The 24,311-nt window shown below is 47.7% G+C and overlaps 1 protein-coding gene across 1 annotated transcript; it reads right to left on the minus strand.

Moving 5' to 3' along the window:
- Nucleotides 1-13,401: 13,401 nt before the first annotated feature.
- DNASE2B (deoxyribonuclease 2 beta) lies at nucleotides 13,402-22,453 on the minus strand. Its single transcript, XM_086463148.1, has 6 exons — nucleotides 22,317-22,453; nucleotides 18,612-18,789; nucleotides 17,248-17,329; nucleotides 16,103-16,264; nucleotides 14,416-14,613; nucleotides 13,402-13,850 (listed from the first exon to the last, which is right to left on the minus strand). Exons 1-6 carry the CDS (start codon nucleotides 22,430-22,432, stop codon nucleotides 13,495-13,497), a joined length of 1,092 nt encoding a protein of 363 aa, XP_086319274.1. The 5' UTR covers nucleotides 22,433-22,453; the 3' UTR covers nucleotides 13,402-13,494.
- Between the last annotated feature and the right edge of the window lie 1,858 nt (nucleotides 22,454-24,311).

The following is a 24,311-nucleotide window of genomic DNA, read 5'->3' on the forward strand; positions in this document are numbered from 1 at the left end:
TTTTCCAGTATGCATATGTAGCTCGTATTAATGAAGCTCAAGCCGCACCTAATTACTAGTAACAGAAAATCACTGGCGTGTACCTCCCACGTACAGAGCCACGCCTTGCCCTCCAGGAAATCCAGAGAGCTTCCCAAGAACTATCCCTAGCTCTGGCCTAGATTTCAGCCCCTTTGATAGCATTTTACAGGAGCAGATTGCCAGAGCCAGTCCTGTCTGGTGCACAGGGTTTGGCTGAACGAAGAAATTAAACTCATCATGAAAGCTGGTCTTAAGTTAGACCTTCTGTTACAGCAGCTCTGTTGCTTGGTCTATGTGGTTCAGCACGTTTGGTGCTCTACCCAACACGGACCGATGCTGAGGACCATCTCTGCTCCCCTGCAGCGAGAGAATCAAAAGCACCATTTCAGTAAATGTTACCATACAAGGCGACAAGGAAGGATTAGCTGAGATGATATTTTTTCATTGTCTCTATTTGCAATTTGATCATATTTTCCTTCGGAAAAGATTTTATTTCCTAAGTTTATGTGGGATTATTTCTGAAAGAGAGGGTACAACGTGGTTACCTTTGGCTGGACAGAGTTAGGCTCAGTGGTTCAAGCCCTAATTTTTTATTTCACCAGGTGAGTTTTAAACACATCTGGAAAGCAATGACAGCATTCAGTCCGATGGCAGGACTGTATCCGTCAGCTGACAGTGCATCCGGGCATGGCCTCTGCAGTTCAGCTTCAAATGTAAATGAGATTCAGGAGACCTGTCCTGTCCTCGGTTTCCTTCTTCACAAGTACTTCGTGGTAAGCTCTGGGAAGTCCCTTTGTGCCTTATTCTTCTACGAAATTAGCGTGAAAGAATTTTGCCTTGTAAGGATAAATAAGCATAACATAGATTCTAGAAAGAAGAACGAGGGCCCAGCAAATCTCGTAGGGAGTCCTCTCCTGGGAAGCAGAGTCACTGGAAAGGAGTTGGAGACTAATAGGCCACAATTGCTGCTTCTCTGACATGGTGACTAGAAGAGGAATCCAACTCTTGGTCTCCCACGCAAGTAAATATTGAGAAAGAATAGAGAGGTTTACGCTTCCTCTGTATCTGGCACTGATGTAAGGCAAACTGGAGTGTGGTGTGTAGGGTTTGTGTCCTAAACTTGAAAAGAGCAATGAAAAATTAGAGATTTCCTAGAATAGACATGAGACATGATTAGAGGGTTAGGATGCTCTCCTAATGTGGTGCTCAAGGAGTTCCACCTATTTAGCTTATCAAAGAGGAAGTTAATGGGGGCCCTTTACGTACCTTTCGATGTAGTAAATATCCATTTAGAAATACATGGCTTAGCTCTAGCAGACAAAGATCCAAGACCTGTGATCTTAATTTCTAGTTACCCATAATTAACTGTTGAGAGGGTTACCAAGAATTATGGTAACTTTTCTGTTGATATTTATATCAAGATGTGATGTTTCCCCCTTAAAATGATACAATCTAGTTCAGACGGGAGCTAGTTCAGAGAAATCTGCTCTCCATTATACAAGAAGTCAGACTAGAAGATCACAGAGGTGACTTCAGGCTTTCTAATCTGTTAATTAGTTTATATGAGTTTAGTTTAATTGGTTCTGTGATTGTTAATAAACAGTATTTTTAATGTTTCATGTTTGACTGCAGCCTCACCTGATCTCAATTATTTCTTACCGTATGTCAGTGGTGGGACTTTGTCATCCTACCAGCACCTCCACCTTCATCCCTAAGGGTTATGTCATTATCTTCTTACACAACCTGCAGGGCTGATATTGTTGATACGACGCCAACCACCAAGGCCTTGAGAGGTAGAGTGGTGGCATTGCTGGAGATCCCAACCACCTGCTCGAGATCCTGCACACAAGTTATTTATCAAGACCAAGTTCTGTTGTACTTTTTAAAAACTTAAATAGAATATGCTGCTCAGATGATTGTAGTGTCTTTGCAGGCCTCTGTTGAGGATTTTTAGCACGTCATTCTAGATTTTTGTACAACTAAATGTATAATTTTCCAGGCTTTTATCCAGGCTGAGGCTGATATTTAAAATTTCATCCTCACTTATTCATTCAGCTGTGTTTTGCGTGGTAGTCCTGGGAGCAGACTGCTACCCTGACAAGGACGAACCCCATCCATTGGCCACGCTGCTGTTTCTCTGGGCACCCCTCCAGCTTTTTGTGGAGAGCAGCCTGCCCTTCACACCATCTCGTGAGGAGCAGCCCATCTTTTGGGGAACAGAATTATTCACTTCCCTCTGGGCTCAAGGTCCTCCATTCCCTTATGCCTGTTGGCAGAAATTAAATAAGGGGATGTTGTTGTTTGAGGTGAGCTGTCAGCCTGGTACCCTCCCCTGCTGGCTGTATTTCTAGGCTTTATCCTGCCTTAGGAAGAGGTGGGCAGTCCCCAGCTCTCTGCAGCTCAAAGCTCTGAAAAGTGCTGTCCCCTCCATGTTTGCATTCGTAAATGGTTTCCATTTTTCTCATTTCAAAAAGCAAGCTGCGGCAGATAACCCTCTTCACTCCTTTTGTTGTCCCTTGTTTTGGTGCCCCTTAATCTCCCCTTAGCTTCCGGAACCATCTGGCCTTTAAGTACTTCTTACATTTCCAAGAATTTTGAGCAGTCGTTACCTAAAACTGCAATGCTACTGTCTGCTCCAGCATGTTCTCAGACCAGGCTTCCCCCTACTGTGATTGGGAAAAGACAGTACACGTGTACAGGACTAGCAGAGGGCTGTGTGGCAGAAACCAAACTATGGACTGAGGGTGAGAAGTGTTTCAGCGGGTTTTAAGAAAAGCTTTGTTGCTAGGTAAAGGCTGAACGTGAAGCCAGGATAATCTTGTGACTAATAATATATTAAACCCAGAAAAACTGTTTAAGAGCAGAACTTGCTACGGCGTTCCGGAAGGGAAACCACAGAAGGAAGGAAATGAACGGTTTGAGTCTGTTAATACTCTGTATCCCTCCACCCATAGGCATACATCTTCCTCGTACCGCTGCTCCGCATCCTAGACCAAGCGTGAGAACCATAATACTTCAGGCAGCTAAACATCTAAAACTCCCGTGGCAGAATTAGGTTCTGGGACAGAGCTGGCTCATGAGCAATCCATAATACCCGAAGACTCTTAATACCCAGGATTAAATCCTAGCAAACCCCCTGCCCGTTATCTGAGAAAGCTGTAGATCTTGTACACGGAACAGAAGATGGTCCGTTGTAAAGGACAGCTGGGCACAGGCCAAATCCAAGTTGCACAGGCAAAGGTAGTTCTGTATTTCCTCACTTTTTTTTTGTCTTACAATATTAGAGCTCTTCAGCTGTGAGGTTCTCTTCAGCTATAGTACATTCATTCATCCATCTACAAGACTTGCTGGAATCCTTTTCGGTGTTACGCCATCTGGGACACGGTGCTATGGGAGTTTGGAGTAAAAGGAATCCAGACCTCAATTCTGGTAACAGTGCTTTCGTCTCAGTCCAAGAATAAGTCTAAAGAAGAAGGAAAAAACCAGAAATTGGAGTTACGGTGAAGTAAGCTGGGGCAGCTCATACCTGCAATGGAGGGACGTGGCTGAGCTGCACAGAAGGACAGTCACTTGGCAGAGTCTGGGGCGTCTGCAGTGACAGCCTCCTTCTGGGAGCATCCAAACCAGCAAATTCAAAGCACTACCAGATACTGTAGCAGCAGTGAAAGAAATCGCGTGGGGCTTTGCCTTCTTTAAGCGCAAAAACACGAGTTCTAGTTGAGACTGTTGGCAGAAAGTGTCTATGTGTGAAATACTTGGAAGCCTTACGCCTTTGACTGTATTAGGTCCAATTTCCAAGGCTGTTGAGAATTTGCCAATTGCATCATTTTCAGTTGTAATTATGAGAGATTACTGTCAGAAAAGCTGACGTTCATTTTTGAAGCTCAATCCTGAGAAGATACTGGAAAAGCAGGACTCACCCTCAGTATTTCTGATTATCCTTTGACAGTTTCTTCTGATGAAGTAATACTGGTAACATAATGGCTTTGCTAGAGAGCTTTTGAAAACTGGTCTCTCAAGCTTAGAAAATCTGTGAGAAGAAAGTAATAGTTATCATTCAAACTTGACGCCAGGCTCTAATTATTACTTCAAACACAAGAACACAGCATCAACAGGAGGGTTTTTTATTTTTTTTTAATCTCTTTGGGACACGGTAGTAGCCACACCTACATCCTCTTAGAAGCAGCAGATTTCTCCTGAATATTTTGCACAAATACCTATTAATTTGTGCTGTGCATTCATAAATTGGTCCAGAGTTTAGCCCTTCTAGTTTTTTACTCAGTTGATCTTATTGTCACGCTTCATACAGTACTACATTCCAATGACACTACTCACTTGAAATGCTGTTAGCCCTTGAGATTCCCCTTGCTTGAGGAAGATACCGTGCTTATGGTGTCCGTGGCGAGGGCCGTGGAGCTGCTGAGTTTCACTTTGCCTTCACCATACTGGTTTAACTAATCTAATCAAATTGGTTGTGCTCCACAGCGTTATGTTTAAGAGTGTCACTTGATCCCACAAAGGGCCGGGCTCATACACCCAGCGAAGACGGGGACCATGAAATTAAGATTAGTTTCTTATCTGCAGGACCGTGTTTCACCTTTCTGCACTAGCTGTCTAGCTAGCATTTCAGTTGCACTACCGAGCTAAGCCCACAAGCTGAAATAGCATTATTATATGATTTTCAAAGCAGCCAAACCACATGCTTTGTTCCTTGTTTCTTGGACTGACTGTGTACCTGCTGGTTGTGTACATGCTGATTCCAATGCCCCTAAACATAAGGGTGTTGGAAGCCAAAGGAATTTAGCATTCAGGAAATACTACATTTTACTGAAAAAAATACTGAAACCCTAAGTTCTCTGTTCCTGCAGGATCCTGAGCAATGCTCTCTCTCCCAACCCACTCCCCCCCCAAAACTCCAGCTGTATATTTTGACGTACAATATAGGTCTGATCTGCAAAAAGCACAGGTTTTGAAATTTCCCTGTAGTTTTCCAGGAAAGGCACAGGCTTCCTTAAGAAATTTAATGTATGGAAAATATGTGTGAACTTGTATTTTGTAGTCATATTTGTGGCTTTCTTAAAGGTTGTCCATTGACCTCTCTCTACCCAGGGACTGAAATCATTGCCGTATAGTGCACAGACATATTACCATGTGGTAAATACATTTCTCTTAAAGGGTTTTTTCTGAAAATGTTGGTCATTTTTTTCTTTATATGGCCTGCAATGGGCTGGTGGTGCAGATCCCATGTGAAATATAATCTGAAATTAATGAAGAGGCCTTAGTCAGGGTATGCACTCCCAGGGAACGTTTTCCTGAAGCACCTGCCATTCTTTGGAATTTGGATTATTTGAGAGGTTCTATGTCATCAGGCTTGTTTTGGTGGCCAATAATGGAGGACAGAGGGACACTTTTTCCTAAAGAGCTAAAATAGGACTACAAGGAGCTGTGCGTTTGTGGGGCAGTTGAACTCGCCCATCAAGAGCGTAACAGCCTCTCCAGGTTGTACATTACACACATTATCATCCAGTGACTTGATACTGTGTCTTATTATGCAACCCCGGGAACGGAAGGGGAACTAACTCTGCTGTTAGCAGGAGAATGGTACCTCTGTTCTTTTAATTTCTACTTTGCTGCGTGGTGCCATTACCAAAACAAGACCTGCAGAGATGCTTGGGAACGAGCTCCCTTATCTTGGCTTTCCCACATTGGTTTTTCACAGCATTTAGCAGGCAGGGTGTACCCAGGATGTGTTCTTAGTCCTTGACGGGATCTTGAATCTCCCTGGAGAGGAAAAGATTCCTTCTACCCATGCCGCTCATCTTCCTCACTGCTAACAACGCCAGGGAGGAGATCCACCTTTCAGTCTTCATTCTGCCAGAGGCAGGCTTTGAAAGAATATCTTCAATTACTGAGATGTAAAAAAAAAAAATACCTGTAACAGTGGGGATATCACTTCTTCCTGATCCGGGCACTGCAAGTAAAGCCACGAACAGCAAGAGAGCCAGTGCTCCCCAGGAGGAGGTTCCTCTCTGCCCAGCTCCTGCATGGTCCTGCCTCAGAGAGGTTCTTCTGCCAAAGCAACTGCCCATGCACGTGGCCTCTCTGACGTCTGTCCCTACAGCCACCCCGGCAGCGCCGGGGCCAAGGCTGTGGTCAAGCCAAGAGTGTGAAGCTCCTGCTGGGGACATTTCCACCGTGGCAGGACTACACCAGCATCCTCTAAACACAGATGTGTCATAGACCACGAAAGGTTCAGATTTTTATCCTTCAGGTTTTTTGGGGGATTCCCGTGTCTTTGAAGTTCTGCTCCCACTGAGGATGAAGGCAAATCCCCACCGATATTAGTGGGGTTAGGATATGTCCTCGTCTCTCTTTTTGCTGTTGTTCCCTTTGTTGCAGTAGACCTTTTCCTTTATTAAAGCTTTTGCCTGGGGGGAAAAGAAAAGCCCTGTTACTAAATAAATTATGAAATATTTACATTCGTGAAGCCAACGCCTTGTGCCTAGCTCCTCCTCTGATATTAAGATGACACTTTTTATAGAGCTACAGCTTCCATACTGCCATTATTCCTCCGCTGGATCCGAGACCAGGAGGTGACAAAAGAGCCGGCCACCATGAGCCAAGTGACAGTAAGTGATAACCAGGAACGCTTGCAGATTTTGACTCAGTGCAGTGAGAAACAACTCTATTAGAGCGGTGGTGGTTTGTTGAGTGCTGGAGAGCAGCATAGGATCAGAGATGAAACCAAAGAAAATATAAAACTGAGGAGGATTCTAAACTAAGCTTGATTTTCACCTGAGACCATATGTTGTCGCTATATCTGTAATAATAATCTCCAGAGCGAAGTGTTAAAGGCATCAGTTTGCTTATTTATGTTCTGTTTATGCTCCTTTGTATTGGTATTGACTTTTTTGCCTGCAGTTCTCAGTGCCACAAGAATGAATGAAGGTAGCTGTAGCGTCACGACGCGTGGTGAAGAGCTCTGCAGTTACTCTTGTGAATGTTTTGCATCTCTTGTTTTCATTGCGTTTTTGTATTGGCTTTAATAGTAGCTGCCTTCTTTTGAAAAATATGGTTGTTCAGATATGTGTGGTTCAGACTGTTTAGCTCAGCTTATGGATTTCTCCCTCCCACTTTTACATATTTAATGCTTCTGACTTTGCCTTGCCCCACCTTTTCTAGTTTTGGTAACAGACATGTAGCGACTTTCTCTGGGTGTTGGTTTGTTGGGTTGTGTTTTTTTTTTTAATACTTGGCTAAAAGTCACTTCAGGTTGTGCCTTTCATTTTGATCTCCCTGTGGCATAGCCTATGGAGACTGTGTCTGTAAAATGGATAAATGTTAAGTAAAGGAAACAGCCTGGATTTCTGCACAGCTAACTCCTAATGGTTCTCCGTCACCAAACTCAAGGTCTCTGACCTCCCTGGTGTCACCCATCCTAATGTTCCTTCTGCTCTTCCCTTGCTTTTTCTCTCTTACCTTCAGTGATCTCGTTCCCTCTTCTCCGTTTCTCCCGCAAGCTCTCCTGCCCATTTCTCCAGCTCTTCACGTCTTTCGGCAGCAACGAGGAGGCGGCTGGCAACTCAACGGCACTAGTCGTCCCCAGTTGCTGCGCGGCGTTTCTTCCGTGGGCTTTCTTTGCAAAATGTCCCATGGAAAATTGTCAGTTCCCTCATTCTCACCTCGACTTTCACAAAAGAAATATTTGGAGTAAGAAAGCAGGAGAGGAAAGATGCAGATTTCCTCTGCACAATGCCTGGGAGTTACAAGGTCAGCGTGTGAAATGGAGCAGCTTTCAGAGCAGGGAGGGAAACAGTTCCTGACGTGTGTGCTGAGCTGTCCTCAGTCCTCAGCATGAAGTGGTGGCCAGCGGTGCTGAGCATACTCATACCAGTGTAAACCCACATCTTTAAAACTGCTCTATAGCAAGAGAAATACTGCTTCTTGGCTGGGAGAATCTTAGCCCAAAAAAGGAAACCTGAAAAAAGACCGGCACAAAAAAAGCCTTAGAGTTAAATGCTCTCACACCTTAGAAAGTCAGAATTACAGAACAAAAGGAAAACACTTGGTGGTGTGGCTTTTAGGGAAGGTTTTGGAATGTAGTGGGGAAACCATGTACTGCTGTAATGCAACATGCTTATTTGCCTGCATAAATACACGTGAAGACAGATTTTTGGGTTACTGTGTTCTGCTGCACAACTGTGTGGCTAATTTGCATGCAAAATTTCGATGGTTAATAAATTAGGCGATGCTAGTACAAGTGCGAACCACTTGTCGCAACTGCCAGCGCTCTAGCAGGCAACTTTGAATACTGTGCTCTGCTCCGGTAAAGCTTCGAATATTTGAATATCAGCTGGCAGTTGCCAAGCTGCAAAGTGATCAAAGGAGGGGAAGGATGTTCCTTACTTTTATCCCTCTCACAGGGGAATCGGAGGAGTCACCAGACACCTTGTGCAGAAATGTCAAACAACTGAAAAAAATAAAATCAAGAGGATTTACTAAAACCACTTGAGCAAAAGTGTGACACAGCTCTTTATAAAAAAGCAAGATGTATTTTTTCAAGTCCTAATGTTTTAACAGTTTGAGTGACATGCACGTATCAAATATGCATAGAAGAGCGTACTCTTAATACGGGGATAAATCAGTTAAAACCCATAAAGATAAGCATACAACGGGCCTCCATTAAAACCTTCTGTTATGAGCTGGCTCCTGTCTGAGGCCAAGATCTGAAAGTGCTACAACTGATTGCTGAGTTCGTAGGCAGCTTCTTTTACCGCATTCATGCCGAGTTCATAAGGATTACGAGAAAATTCAGCAGATGAGGCCTGTAATGGGGTATCCCCAATCTAAACAGGGAAGCGTCAGCGATGGCCAAGCCACTCAGGATAGCAGCAAACACCCGTGTGGCTAGCCTAGCTTGAAATCTCAGGTCAGGCTCTCTGCCTTGCGCTATGAGGCATTTATTCCCTGCTACGAGGTTTTTTTTTTCCACACTAACATCAATTTCTACTCATCTCCATTCTCGTTTTTAAATTCCTGTCTTTTTAAGAAATCTCTTGTGAAACTGAAGAGGCGCATCATCTTCTTGCATCACATTCAGAGCACAGTTAGGCTTTGGCTTACGCCGAGCTTTCAGAAGACACTGCCAGCACCACTCTCCCGAGTGTTTTACCCAGGGCATGGGCAGTTTACATGTTCTGAAGCAATTACTATAGTAAGCACCCAGTGAGGTATCTTTCCCAGAAACTGAAAATAAAGGTATAAAAGAGGGCCACACAATAGTTTATGGGCGTTAACGTATGGGTGTAAGTTTCTCTGGGGATAATTACGTGACTATGCTAATAATGCCAAGGATGCTTTGATACATTAAACCAAATTCTCACGACGTTCTCGAGCATTTCCTTACTGTCAGGAGTGGATATATTTAAACAGGAGGGAGGGATGAGAGAGGCCTGCGTACCTTCACAAAAATAACCCTCTCCCTTCATGCCGCAGGCACCCGGTTTGACACAGGCGCTTAGGTTAGATGTGTTTACTGCCAACTCCCCGTTTTGAGAGCAGAATACTACCCAAAGCGTGCTGAGAGGGGAGCAGAGCGTGTGGTTTGCAAGGATAGCTGGGAGAATGGGCAGCACCGACACCGAAACGCTCAAACCCTCCTGGGCCTTGCAGGACTTTGGTTCTTTGAAAGAAGCGCGGTCTGCTTGGACGCAGACTTTGCTGTGGCGCCGGCGGAGGAGCGCGGGCGCCAGGCTGAGGTGGCGTACCTCGGAGAAGGGAAGGTTCCCAGCTCCATCAGAGAACTTTCTCCCAAAGCTTCCCTTGACTTGCTGGCAGACAGCTGGCATGGAGCCCCAGGTGTCCTTGGGAAATCCTCCAGTACTTGCTCATCGCTCCCGTCACGAGGGCTCAGTATATTTTCAGTTGTTGTGGAGACACCAGAAGCCAGCTCACCGTAAAGGCTGCCCTGCGAAGCAGGCTCAGGCTGCAGTGCCTGCGCCTCTTTTCCGCTGTTGTAATGGCCCAGCTGGAGTTAAACTTACAGTTTCAGTTGTTGTGCCTTTGATTTTTAACATTTTTTTTTAGCTTTTCTTCTAGTGAGGCTGATGTCTAATCCTTTGACTTCTTGCATTAAGTGTGTATAAAATTGCACCCTGCCAACGCAGCAAACCACTGCCCTAACGATCCACACTTACCGGTGTTATAGAAGCATCCTCAGGGATATAGTTTACAGAAAAATCATCAGGATTTTGGTTTTGTTTTTTTCTTTTGGAGCAGTGACAGGGAGGCAGACTGCTGCCCTTGCTCTGGGATGGCAGCGGCCGTGGTGAGGGCAGGAGACGTGCTGGTGGGCGAGCAAGCGGCAGGCGCACATTTTGCGAGGCTGTACGCGCGTTGCCGGCCCCTTGCAAGCTCGTCAGGCGTGCTGGGACCCAGTCTCGGCTTGTGGAGCTGATTACAAGGCAATTTATACCAAACAACAATCCCCACTATTGTGTTTGTTACAAACTTGGCTGCAGTACAGCGCTGGTTAGTGGATTAATAATGTCTGCTTTTGGCCTCTCCTACTCCCTCGGCAAACAATTTTCATGTATAATAAACATTCTCATTTAGTCTAACTAGAACAGAGCCCAAGGGTCAGAATAGCCACAGCTGCACGCTGAGGAGAAGAGACTGGGGGGGTTTCCAGATGACAGACCAGTTTCTCCCCTCTCCATGCCGGGGTCCAAGACTTCTGTCCTTTTGCAGGATCAGCTTTGCTGGGCAGGATCCCCCTGAAAGCGCAGAGGGGGCAGAGCCAGGTGTCCCCTGCCGCAGGAGAGGGTCTGTCCAGTCGAAAGGGTCGCAGAGGGCAGCAAGGGCAGCGCAGAGTCACTGGGACAGGCAGCTGTTTGTGGAGCGTTTGGGACTTGGAAAAAGAAGAACAGCACATTTTGAAATGAAAAACTCCCTGCATATGTATATAAAATACGCAAAAATAAATGTTTCACACCAACGATGGATCGCAGGGCACGCTGTGAGGGCATATGAGGTTGAGTAAGTGGCGTATGGTCTTGCCTTTGCACAGGAAGCCTGAGAGTTACAAACCCTTTAGAAATCTGCATGGTTTATCTTGTTGATCATCAGTCTCTTTTGGGAAACAAAGAGTCTGCCCGTGTTTCATAATGCGTGTAGCAGAAATACCAGGATATGCAAACATGGAAGTTACACAACAAAAGCAAAACTGAATTAAAGCTGTTTACAGTCAAAAAATGAGAGAACCAGAACTGCAGCCTTTTTATTGCCACACCACTGAAATGAGTGTGCGCGCAACCCGGCTGTTTGGGCGCTCGTCGTGTTGTATGGGACAACTGTTTCTCTCCAACCTCCCACTGCTGTTTATGCCTCCCTGGTGACAGCTAAAATGGAGACTGCCAGTCTTGGGTATAATGAAAGAGGAATGTTGCAAGTAGTTTTATGAAGCTTTATGGCAGCTATCAATTGCTCAAATAATTAAGAATAGCAATCAGCGCTTGAAGTCAAGCGATGGGCTGTTGACTTCTGGCCCGGGGAGCTGAGCAACGCTGTTGTGCCAGCCGGCGGCTGGAGACTCTTTGCCATGGCCCTGTGTGACCCGACTGCTGTGGCTGAGCACCTGCCGTAAGAAATCCCGGTTGTGTCCTAGGTCCGGGTGCCCTCTGCTGCACCACGGGGAACCTCACCAGCACGGTCTCCAGCAAAGGAGTTCTCACCGTTCCTGCCCGCTGAGGTCATGGGCATGCAAAGCTCTGGGCAAGATGTAAGAGTCCAGACAGGTAGGGTAGGTTAGTGTCTGCCACGAAAAGGTGGGCAAGAGAAGGGAATTTTATCTTGGCCTATCTGAGCGATGCCCCACCATCCCACTGCTCAGCGTTCTGTGTCATGGGCAATTTTCACTGACACAAGTAGGTGTTGCTTGACCACAGCTAGTAACACCACGAAAAGGATATATGTAAAACAACTGGACAAGCCTCAGAGAAAAAAAACATTATCGAGTAAATTATCAAATGTTATTTAGGAAAGGAAAAAGATCTATTCCATGCAGAACATCAAAGCTATCTACATTATTCCCACTGAGCTACGAGACTCGAGTTTGCCTTCAATGAAATATGAGGCCTATTCCTGCACAATTCCCCCCATCAAGCAGGCCAGATGCATGATTTTTACCAAGAAGCATGCACAAATGTTTTCTGAAATTCATTCATTTGGTAATTCATACGCTTTGTTGTTTGGTTGATTTTTGGGGTGAAAAAGGGGAAGGAAATCTGCGAAAACTTTGCGTGGGGCATTTCTTTATAGCTGCTTCCTTTTAAGACTCTGCTGTGGAGCGGTGTGGACTGTGTGCACAGCAAAACAGAAATATTAGTGGGACAGACGGTTCTTTGGACTGGAGTTTATATTAGCAATGCAGGGGAAAAAAATACAAGTGAGATATAACCCTGTAAATAAGTTTAGGAACATATTAAATACAGATACACTTGAAATCTGAACCCAGGAGTGTATCAGGATTTTCAAGTAGCTTTGTCTTTATGGCAAGTCCATGCAAACTTCAGGTCCTAGGCCCGAAACTGGAGGCACTAAAAATTAACAGCCACGTTTGTTGTAGTGCGAAGGTGCAAGTGAAGTAACATCTTCCTTCCAATATTTTCTTCTCTTTTCTTCGTAAATTTTTTCCTGATTGTCTCCATTTTTCCTTTGGCAGCTATAAAACATTGTAACCAACAAATAACTATAGAGATGGAAGAGGGAGACTGTAAACAGACCATTATCGCTCAATTTATTTTGCTTATTCATATTTTTATGTGTTTATTTGTTTATGATTGCTCTACACAAATAAAAGCACTAGAAATACTCCCAAGCTATTGGTTACAAATGATTTAAAGCTCATTTCTTCTCTAAAAATCAATCACGTAAAAATGAAGCCTTCCTGTCCACAAATCTACTCGTCTCCCTGTCTGTATCCAATTACGTCAGCTTTTTAAGAGATTCAGCCCAAACTGAGCAGAAATGCTGCGATTGATCTCGACAGCGCCTGGAAGACGGGGCGGTTTTGAAGCATTTTGGGGTACTTCTCTCTTGCCAACAGCCCAGCCCCAACAGCCTGGCTAACGAGATGGGTTTCTGTTGTTCCTCCCAGCCCGTGTCCAGCGCCACCCACAAGCTCCCCCGGGGATGACCACGCACGGTTGCTCACTGTGCTTCGGTGCAGCCGTGCGCCGCGCCGGCCCGGCGCTGACGGCGAGAGGAGCCGGGGAGAGAGCGGAGCACCCGCAGGTCCCGCATCCCGAGAAAAACCAGTCATCGTTTACCTGCGAACCTCCTGCTCTCGTGGCTGGCGAGGTGAAGGTCTGACACACCCCGCAGGGCCCTTTTTCAGAGTTCATGTAGTTTAAGGGAGACGTTTCCTACACCTTCTATATAACGAGGGGCTGTGCCGTTGGGAGGAACCATTCGTTACATCAGTGTGGAAGCATCAGCGCAGCTTTCGTAGTGGATTATCAAGTGCCTGAAGGCTCCATAGATGTGTTCATTCTGGGTACAAACGAACCCGCCGCTTCTCCAAGCTTGCTCGGCAGCGCGGTTTAAGTCTCCGATGCAGGTCCACTGGTCTTTGGTCTCCCTTGAGACAGCCCATTTGGAATGGTCATTGATGGAGTAGAAGGTGGAATTCAACGGCATCCCGATCAGGTTTATGTTGTAGACGTGGTAGTCGAGAGAGCAATTGGAGGGAAGTTTTTGGCCGGAATGCTGCCAGGATTCAGCCAACAAATCGGTCCTCAGTTCCTGAGCCATCCAGGCCACGTAGATATCTGTGGAATAACAGAGGGTGTGGAAAATTAGTCTTTCCTGTTCCTTCATTTAAGAGGGGACTGAAAAGCATCACCTAAACTGGGCTCGTTTCGTTCCACGCATAAAGTGAGCCAGGGGGAGTTTTGCCCTCTGCCTGTATTTTGACTTTTGTTTCAGTTCATTTCTACTTTTCCTCCTTCTCTTGGAAAACCTGTTACAAACAGTCAGCAGGAAAAAAAGGAAAGGGGGAAAAAAAAATTCAAACATTCTTCATAATAAAAAAAAAAGCAGATGAGTCAACCCCTATTTTTGTTCTTTGTGGTGACTGTTGAATAAGATGAAATAAAGTCTCTGAAAATCCCATTGTTGAACACCTTAAGGCATTGGAAGGACCAGACAGCTTTTTCCTTTGTGGGGCTGAGAGAATGTTATGACAGGACACCATTCCTTGCCCTCTGCTACATTTATTTCTGAAGCTGAACTTCTTTTTTTCCCCTCAAAGAAAGTACTAATTGTTAAAGAAAATATTAATTGCTTATTTCTTGCCTGAGGATGTGTGATGGATAGAGCAACACGTTCTCTTACCATCTATGAACAAGTGTGACTTGGCAAAGTGGAGAAAGGTTTCCCCGTGAGCTGACTGGAGCTTGGAGAGGTGGTGCAAGGGGGCCGAGGGCAGCCTGGACCCTGCACAGAGCTTCTGCAAATTCGGGAGATCAGCTTGGAAGACGGTGGGGATGGAACAGCTGTAGACCCCTGGATTATAGCTCAGCATCTGTTGGTCTGAGAAAAACCCAAAGAAACGAAGACGTGCAGAATTAAAATGGGTTAAAGCGAAGCAATCAAGAGAGTAAAGTTCTGCCTGGGAAAGGAAACCGAAATCCTTCTTAATCTTCACAGTCTCCTGCAGGAGTTCAGTGTCAAAGTATCTTATCACCCAAAACCGTGTTTAATTCCGACTGGCCGTGCGGCGCGTAGACCGGCTGGGGGAGCACGCTCCGGTTCTTCCAATTACACCTGGTGATTCTTAGCAGCACTGTGAACCGGTGGTGTCGGTCCACCGCCACTTCCACCCGTGCTCGTCGTCAAGCCTCCGAGCAGTCACACAGCGCTCAGGCGGCGTGTGGAAATCCCAGCCTGGCCCTAGTTACAGGGATAGTTTCCAGTCTAGTTACAGTTGCCAAGCCAAATGCAAACAGAGGAGCTGCCAAAGGGTCTAGGCTGGTTTTAGGGAGAACAGAGCTTGACTTTCAGAGTCTGGGCTGAATCTGCAGGAGAAGTTGACTTTTCTGTACGGTGCGCAGCTTAACTGGAGAAGTCCTTGCCCTGGCTATCGTAAAGAGCAAGGGAGCAAATGGGGTCATTAGTTGAGCTCATGGAAGACCAGTCCATCAGGAACTTTCCAGTCTTTCCGGCTCAGGAAGTCCCTGAACCGCAGCTTACCAGAAGCTGGGAGGATGGAGCAGGAAAAGCATGAGTGTATGTGTCTCATTTTCTTGCCCTTTTTCCCTAAACCCATGGATAGATGCGCTTCCACAAACAGGAACCGGGTTTAGAGAGCTCTGGGGGGTGGCCAGCCTGGCCATTTGCACAGCGTGTGTGTTTCATTAATATCATTTGAGGTTTGTAACCAAGAAAAGAGTGAAAACCAGTGTGCAAAGCGTTAAGGAGCGTGCCAGTATGACTTCTTGTGACACCTTTCAATAGCCCCGTTTCAGAATTCCAGTACCAGGTATCACTGTCAGATTGTTCCTAATCTTACAGGGGTAGATTTGGGGTGGGTTTATTTTTAGTATGGGTATTTTATGTGGCAAAAAGTACCTGGGGAAATTCTGGCTGGTATTTATACCATACTTTGTATTTCTGCTGAGTCAAGGCTACTACTCCAGCTCAAGCAGTGGTTGCCTTTTACATCTTTAGAGCTGCAGATGATTGCAGCTGAACGAGCTATTAGTGTTAAAAATAATTAGTCATCCTGCTTTATATTTCCAAAGCATTTTGTGCGCATGGGCCGAGTTTACCCTCGATATGGACTCGTGACTATTATTATCCCAGTAGTCCCCATGGGGAGATGGAGAGAGCAGAAGAGTGAATTTCCCACATTCACGCAGGAAACTGTTGGGTAAACACAACTGAAGCCAAGAACGTTGTTTCCAGGCCCCAACCTGACAATGAAGGACAAGAACAAGCAATTTTTGAGGCAAAGCCTGAAGGAAAGCAGTCAGAGAGGGGCGGTGGGGCAAAGGCTTTCTTAGGGAGAAGCTTTTCATACCTATTTCTGTGAACTGGTCATATTTGAAGGTTATACAGATGGCCGTCTGTCCGTAGGACTCCCCGGTAGCTGGATACCCATAACCATCCTCAGGGATGGGAGGGAACAGGGGCACGCTGTGAATCACCCAGAAGCCTTGCGATTTGTCCAAGAGCAGAAACCCTGTCTCAAAAAAAAAAGTTATTGCAAATGAATTAAGGAGGAAAAAGCCCCGAGATGATAGAGCCGTGTCCTACTTTGGGTTTGCTGCTGCAGACACCACACTTCAATGTGTTAGTGTCGACAGCAAACTGGCTCTGGAGTGGATTCATGGATTATGGGAGACACCAATGTTGTATTAAAATGGCAGTAATTCTCTCCTGAGTAGCCTACCTCAAACTGTCACTGTGTTTCTTTTGAAAAAATTATCTTTTCTAAACCTTTCTCTGCTCAAATCTTGTCTTCAAAAAGCCTCGTGATTTAGTGGCTGAGACCCTCTCTCTACTGCTCATTGTCCTTCCCTTCATATAGTCACTGCGTGAGGGGAAACGGGCTCCATCAATGCCATGTCTTCTCCCCAGAGCAAGCTCTCCTCCCCGGGGAAGCAGCAGAGCGGGGCCACGTCTCCCCCCGCAGCAGGGTGCTCCGGGGAGCAGTGCCCAGCAGTGGCCGGGCGAACCCCACCTGCTCCCCCAAGGGAACACTCAGACCTCCGCTGAGGTTTCCGCCTATTTAAAGTCTCGCTTTACTTTAACGGCATACGTTAGCGCTTCCATGATCTTAGCAGCTGTTTCTTGCCCCAGAGAGAGAGAGTTTGGAGGGGTTTGTGTTTAGGGGGTGCCTTTCCCTTCACCTCTTGTCCTGCTGTGGCCATGAGGCTCAGGACGATGTGGTCTGTGCTCGCTGAAGGGAGCTACAGGAGTTTCAACTCTGGGAAACAGAGGGTCCATAAGCTCCAAGAAGTTCTTCAACCCAGCACAGGCGTAGCAAAACCAAACCAGAAGCTGCAGCATCTATAACTATACAACAAACCTCACATCAGGCAAATCATGGTCCAGTTTTGCTTTGGGCAGGAATTCTAGGTATGCAGATAGACACACAGATGAGCAGATGCCATCCACAGCTCCAGAAAGGAGAAAAGAGCAGCTTGGGCCTCTTCCCCCTACCTTTGGTGTGTCCTCTTTTCCACCCGTCGGAGTCTGATTCAGGGACCTCATCGTTGTATATCGCGTACGCAACGTTGTTCTTCTGCAGGAAAACACACATTTCTGAAACACGACGTTCAGTAAGAGGCAGGCGTTTAAGCTAACGCCTTCTGCTGGGGGCAGAAGAGAGAATTCAGGACCGCTCTGTGTGAGCATCACGAGCCTGATCCTTCTCCCAGTTCAGCCTCCACAGAAGTTACAGTAAAATAAACCTGAAGGCTCTGCACGAGGGTCCCGGTTAATATGAAGTGGGAGTTCTGTCAGTCCTTGCAGCAGCCCTTCCTCAGGAGGCCAACCGTGCTCCCTGAGACGATTTACATGGGTTTGTTGGGGACTCGCTTGCAAAGAAGCTTCCTCCTCTTTTTTTTTGTGCCTCTCTCTGATTTAGCAACCAGATCCAGTGAAAATGTTTGCTGAGGAAAAACAGGCATGCCAAGTGTTCTTGTGAAGGAGAAGCAATTCATGCTTTTTTTTTTTGGTCAAAATATTTGCCTATGGCTGCACCTTATTCCCCCTGAATAGAGAACTTCAAAGGAGCTGGGACATGCTTGCCCTCCTGAGGCACCTCGTGTTTGTAAATACAATTACAGCAAGACCTGGAAGAGGACAGGGGGCCAAAATGCCAATATCTGACTGACTTCTGGGAACCTTTTCTACGGAGCAATTACTGCCAGCCTATCCCTAACCCAGCGCAGAAAGGCAAAGACACACCCAGACTCCCGAGAATACTATCTGGATGGTAAAAAAATAACCATAGGAAGGTCTGGTGGTATTTTGTCGTCGCTTCACACAAATATAAATGAGGTGCCTGACTGGGGGGTGGGCGGGGGGGGAAGGCCTAACAAGCAGCATATCACTGCTGAAGCAATCTCGGCAATTTCAGGGGACAGAGCAAAGCCCAGATTTGATTTGAGCCAGAGCGTGGAACCCACGCACACGGGAGGGCTTAGGACAAGTGTCCCTAACAGTCGCCACTGGCCCTGGTGCGAGTCCACAGCCAGTTCACCGCTTCAGGCGTCGCTCACCGCGGATTGCAGAGGGGAAGCCAAAGGGACTGCGTGCAGACGTAGGGACTTTGAGACGGGCAATACTTTAAGCGTATGAAAGGCGTGACTAGAAATCAGAAGTTGGAGGATAATTTCTAATTGTAGCCAAAACTGCAAATAATCAGCCCGGCTGTCAAGACGCTCCCCTTGATGTGCTTTGGTGGATCTAGTCGGTCAGGTCCGGCCATACCCCTACGTGCCGATTTGGGCTGGTTTCATCTCATTGGCATGTAATATCAAGTGAGGGCACTAACGAAAGGATAATTAAACCTCACTTACCTCGGATTCGTACGTCTCGTACAGCTGCTTCAGTGTCTGTCCCAGAGCACTCTGTGTCGTGTTGATGAGGTATTTACCGAGCTGCCACTGCGGAGCCAGGGCATCCATGTACATATATTCCAGCCCCAGCATGGGAATCTCGCCTTTGGCATGTTTCGGCAGCTTGTAAAGAGCAAACCTGCAAGGGGGAAGAGCAGTTGTCTTTTTTACAGCCGCCCTCTTTGAACATGTAAATCAGAATCTCCTGCTCTTGGTAGCCCCAAAGAATTTGAGGTAGCCCTGGTTTGGAGTCCCGTTTAGCCACCAGAGCCCTTTGCTCCTGGTTCTGGTGGAGAACCTCAGGTCCCAGACTCAGCCTGACATTCTCATGGTAAACCTGGACACCTCTTACCGATACATTTCTATGCCATCTAAATATAACTTCATGTGAAATAAAGTTACATAGTAAAGTTACAAAAATGCATGTTATATTTATGCACATTAAAACCACAAAACAAGTATAAAGCCATGTGATAAGGTGGTTCCAATCCTACTTTTCATAACAGACTCGCACTCTGCTGAACTGTTGCCGACAGGGTATTTGCAAACCATTAGCCAGAAGCAACAATCTTTTCAAAATTGTAGAGTACTCGATATTGTCAGTAAATGGCTCAGCTCATATTAACGTCCCTGATGAAGTAAACAGGTTTTCCCAGAGCACAAGTCCAAGGGATTCATTGCAATACAATGAATTGAGCCACTTTCTTTGAGCGCCGTACTGGAGTGATTCGTTATTTGTGTCAACAGAAGGACCGAGGGGTGTTATTTTCAATCCTGTGCTATTTACCAAAAACGCCGCCTGACTGTGCTTAGCCCTTCGAGCACACCAGGAGGAGCAAGCCTTGCCCAGGTGATTTACAGGCTCAAGTTGGTCCAAAAAAGGCATCTCCAAACGCAGGTAAGAAGTGTTGGGAAAGCATTTTGCTAGCAGAACATTTAATCCATGGGAAACAGATGTACAGGCTGAAGAGAAACCCACACCACTGGTGATCCTGGTAATCCACTTGCTGACTGACTGAGTGACGTTCCTTAAATACCTCCGGAGAAATTGTTGCTGCTGGTAGATCCCAGAGAAGAGAAGAAAGTGAGCTACGTAGCAAGGGTGGGCAGAGCCGTCCTTGCGCGAGGAGTCACAACAGTCCCCTTATTTGAAAGGAAGATTCGGAAAGGAGAGGAACAGCAGTGGTTGCAGTAGTACGAGCTGATCCAGGAATTAGTATACGGAACCTTTCCAAACTGCTTGGAAGCGCAGTGGAAGATTTCTGCTCCCGGGGCATTCACAGCCTTGCAGCCCATACATCCACAGGTATGCTTACGGAAACGCCAGTAGTGGAGCTATCGGGGAACTGCCTGCCAGCTCCCAGTGGATACATGTTCTGGCCCTTTCCGGAAAGCCAGCTGAGTGTCTTAGCAGTTAAAGTTGTATAAAAGTCTTCACGGTGCACAGGAAGTTTCTCAAGAGCTTGGACATTTGTGGGAGCAGAGTGGAAGTTGCTTTCCTGAGACCCAAGGAAAAGCAAATCCGCTTCTACCCGCTTCGCCCCATCACGTTGTTTGCTTGTGACCGAACGCTGACTTACTGCAAATAATCTTTGCTTCTTAATCACATCTTCACTTCTCCTCCCCGGGTCCCTGATAAAACAAAACCAAATCCAAACAACATGCGCCCATGGCTTCAGTCCTTGCCTCAGCACTTCTCAGAAAGCAGAGTTTTGGCTTTCATTTGCATGAAAAGCTTCCCACGGAATACCGTGACTTTGGAAGAAGAAAGGAAAGCCTCTCTGCCCTCCTTAGCGAGCTGATCCTCCGGACATTCGCTCCGGGAGCCCCCGGGCGAGGTGCAGAGAAGATGGCGGGATGAGATGGAGCGGAATGAAAACACGGGGGGGGGCTTTGGCCAGCGCCGGCACGGCGGGTGGGTGGGAGCTGCCGGCTCAGCTGGGGATCAGGTCAGGTAAGGCGAGCGATTCCTCCGGTTTAGTGGCAAACGAAAGGGTGCATGAATGCTAATAACGAGTAATTACGGAACGCTGCCAGATGAAACCACTGCATGGCAGGAACTCGCATAAAGCTCTTGCTAAACTGAGTATCGAACCTGCAGCGCTGCGTTTGTTTAAAGGGCATCGACATCCTTTGCTTAAGAGGAAGCTTTTCTCAGCGGTTTCAGTTCTGCTTCTCCTACCAGCCTCATAGCGGCCAAATCCAGAACCAGGCAAAAGCTATTTCATGGCAATACACCAGAATGACCCCTGCAGACAGGCAAGTTTCTCTTTCATTTGATCATGGCACATCGGAAAGGAAATCCCCCCTGTCCTTCCTGCTGAATTTGCCCAAGGGAACACGGTGTTGCCTGTGCAGACCCCCCAGGTCCCATCGGGAACGGGTCCCACGTCGCTGGCATTCCCACGAAGGCACAGGTGAATTACTGCAGGCCACAGCTTCCAAAGAATTTCTCAGAGAATTTGGATACAAAAATTGTGTTCATTTAAGAAACAGATGGTAATTGCTTTCTTTTAGGTTTGTGGGGGTTTTTTTTGTTTGATTGGTTGGGTTTTGTTCTGGGTTTTTGGGGTTTTTTTAGCTTTAGCACAAACAGGCTCATTCTGCAAGGAATAATTGCAGTTTGCGGAGAAATACAAGTTCTCGTACCTTTAAGTTGGTGGGTAGCTGCACCAGCTAAGAGTCTGATTCCTGGAAAAAAAAAATCACACTACCCAGAAGGGCTTTGGCAAAGGTGACAAGTCACAGGGATGGCCCGGCCCCTCAGACAGCTGACGTTCCTCCAATCCAGGGCAAAGCCGGCTTTATGCTCCTGCTTGAGCATCCTGCCTGTGGCGTGCGGAGCTCCCGCCTTCCCTGCAGTCAGCTCCGCGTGCAAGGGACGGGGTGTGCAAGAATAGCACCTACTGCTTTATCGCTTGTACCCAAACTGATCACTGTTCCACCAGAAAGACACTTTTCTTTTGAAATGGGTTGATATTTATCTTTGGGAGGCTTCCGTCTTCTTTTTTAAGAGCCCTCGTTTCACTTTTTAAGCCCGGGCGGGATATTGTGTAATTATACTTTGCCTCTTTCATCTTCAAAGCACATTAATCCAATTAATCATTTAATACCCGAACTCGGGCTCGCTGTTGGCAGCGGGATGGTACCAGCAGTAACGCGACCTCTGCTCCTCAGCCAGACGGCGCTTTCCCACCCCGGGGGCGGCTCAGCCTCCGCTCCCCCTCAGCCACAGCAGCGAGGGGACAAGTCCGAGGGTACGAGCGACGAGGCCAAGGGTGAGATACGGCCGTTTTCCCCGCTCGGCTCGGTTCCCTCAGCCCAACGAGCCGCGCGCCCCCGGGGCTGCCGCCGGCCAGCGCAGCCTTGGCACCCGAACAGAGGTGGAGCTCCCTTTGATGGTGAGACGCGAGCGCTGCGGAAGGCGGTGATTGCTTTGCAGTTAGTCATAACGCAGCAGGGCGGGTGGTTCAGCGAAACGCAATCGCATTTCGGTCACTCATCCGAGGTTTTCCGAATGCAAAATTCAGCTGCCGCTCACCGGCCAGCAGGATCCGGCCGGTGATTGCTACGCGTGACTTCGCCGTCATCCACCTACTTCAGGCGGTTTAACCTCGAGTGTTATCTACTCCCCCAGCGTTTCTCCCCTGCACGGAATTCACTTACCAATCGACTGCCTCCCCGTCTTCATTCCTGCAGGAAATCTCGGCTGCCCGCAGGGGCGCGGAGGAGAGCAGCAGCAGCACCAAAGCCGGGTGACACCACGCAGATCCCGCGGGCATTTTGGTTTCCTGGCCGCGCAGGGCGAGCGCCGAGCCGGCTCTAAAAGGAGAAGTGGTGTCGCGTTAAGTGTCAGCTCCTGCTGTAGGGCGCAGTAAGCACAGCCCGGGCCGGCAGAGCCACCCTGGGACGGCGGGTTCCCACCGCAGGGACAGCCGTCGGCAGCAGGGCCAGGGCTCTCGGGAGCCGCTGGAAACTGCTCGTTGTTTCTTTGGGCAAACGGCAAAATGACACACGTTTTTGAGAAAACCTACCTTCGCATTCTAGGAGGTAATATTTTGATTATTTAGAATATTCAAGGTATTCAGCTTTAAGGAAAAAAAAAAGCTGCAGATACCGAAACCCTTTTTGTTTTGTTTTTAGTGCTGCATGACTGAAGCACGAATTTTTTTACAACTGTCTGAAAAAAAACCCCCAAACCTCAGCGTTCAGACATGCAAAACGAAATCATTTCCACCTCGCTACTTCTCCACCCGGCCCTGGCAGCGAGCGCAGAACCTTCGCACCGCTCTTGCGAAGCGCGGGTGCTGGCGAAGCGCTGAGCCCTGCCCGGTCCTGGCGCTGGCGCTGGGCGCTGAGCCCGCGGGGACTGTCAGTCAGAGCAAACGCTCTGATCGCTGAGCCACGGTGATTTACTGACAATTAGTGCCTATGTTTTTTAATTAGCTTCTAAGCGCGTGAGCATTTCTCTTCGGAACGAACACGTCTGAATCCAGCGACTTCACATCTGATAATCTTTTAGCAACTCGCACGTAAAAAGCTTCGATTTGCGTTTCGGTGTGTAAAACTGGCCTTTCTCCCTCCTCACCACGCTTACGCTAAAAGGTGCTGCTTTATGTTACAAGACGTTGACACCAAGCGTGGGATATTCCAGCCTCAGGGAGAGTCTAGTGCAGTGAGCTCTGGATATTTTAGCGTAACGGAAACCCTCACAACCTTCGCAGCACTTTGCCTCCTTTCTAACACAGCCTCTCCGCCGCTGTGCTGTGCTGCCTCTTCTGCTGGCAGACAGAAGCAGGATAAAATGAACGGGGCTCAGCGCAAACAAGCCCAACGATCCCCAAAAGACAGGATTTTGGAGGTGTGGATCGAGACCTGAATTTTGCTGCTCAGGCTTGCTTCTGATCCCTTTTGGGGGAGATCAGAACCGTAGCAGAGGTGTGAGGAAACACTTCCAACCAGCCCAGCTCGGTCTGTCTTCTCCTCTTGCTCGCGGGAGTCGCGATGCGCGTAGCGGGGGTAATAAAACACGCGCCACGCTGAGAACGTGCCAGCGTTTTCCATTTTCTGTTTGGGGCTTCTGCCTGCTTACAGAGCAACCTTCCCGCCCCTTCCCGCTTCCATACTCACCGCCTTGGAGCAGCGAGTCCCCCTGCGTGCGTGACGGGGGGCAGCCCTGGGAACACGGGGTGCTTGCTGAGCGGGGGGCTCTGCCGTGCAGGACGCTGACCGCGCTTTGCCAGCTTCTGCGTGGAAACGGAGAGGGCTCGGTGCGTCACACGCGCGGAGCCGGAGGAGCAGGAGGTGGGGAGAGTCTGCTCTTGGTCCCGGGGCAGATGGGGAGCCGTGTGGAGAGAGGTGCAGCCCAGCCTGGCAGAGCCAGCCCCGGTGGGGTGGCTGTGGGGAGGAGCGCTGCCGGCCCTCTGCACCAGGCACTGCCCTGACCGAATGCACCGGGGCGCTCTGGGTTCACAAGGGGGTGGTGGAGGGGAGGCTCGGTGAAGAGCCAGGACTACTCCAAAGACGACAAACAAGAGAGACTTGTTCACTGTTACTCATGTTGTATGATCTGCCCCCCACCAAATTTTACAATTCTAATCCTTCTAGTAACAAGGGCTTCCTGAAGTGCTTTTCCTTCCCCTCAGGACTTTGCAATTTAAA

This window comes from Leptosomus discolor, chromosome 3 (genome assembly GCF_034619465.1).
Source record: "Leptosomus discolor isolate bLepDis1 chromosome 3, bLepDis1.hap2, whole genome shotgun sequence".
In the NCBI taxonomy this organism is placed as follows: Eukaryota; Metazoa; Chordata; class Aves; order Leptosomiformes; family Leptosomidae; genus Leptosomus; species Leptosomus discolor.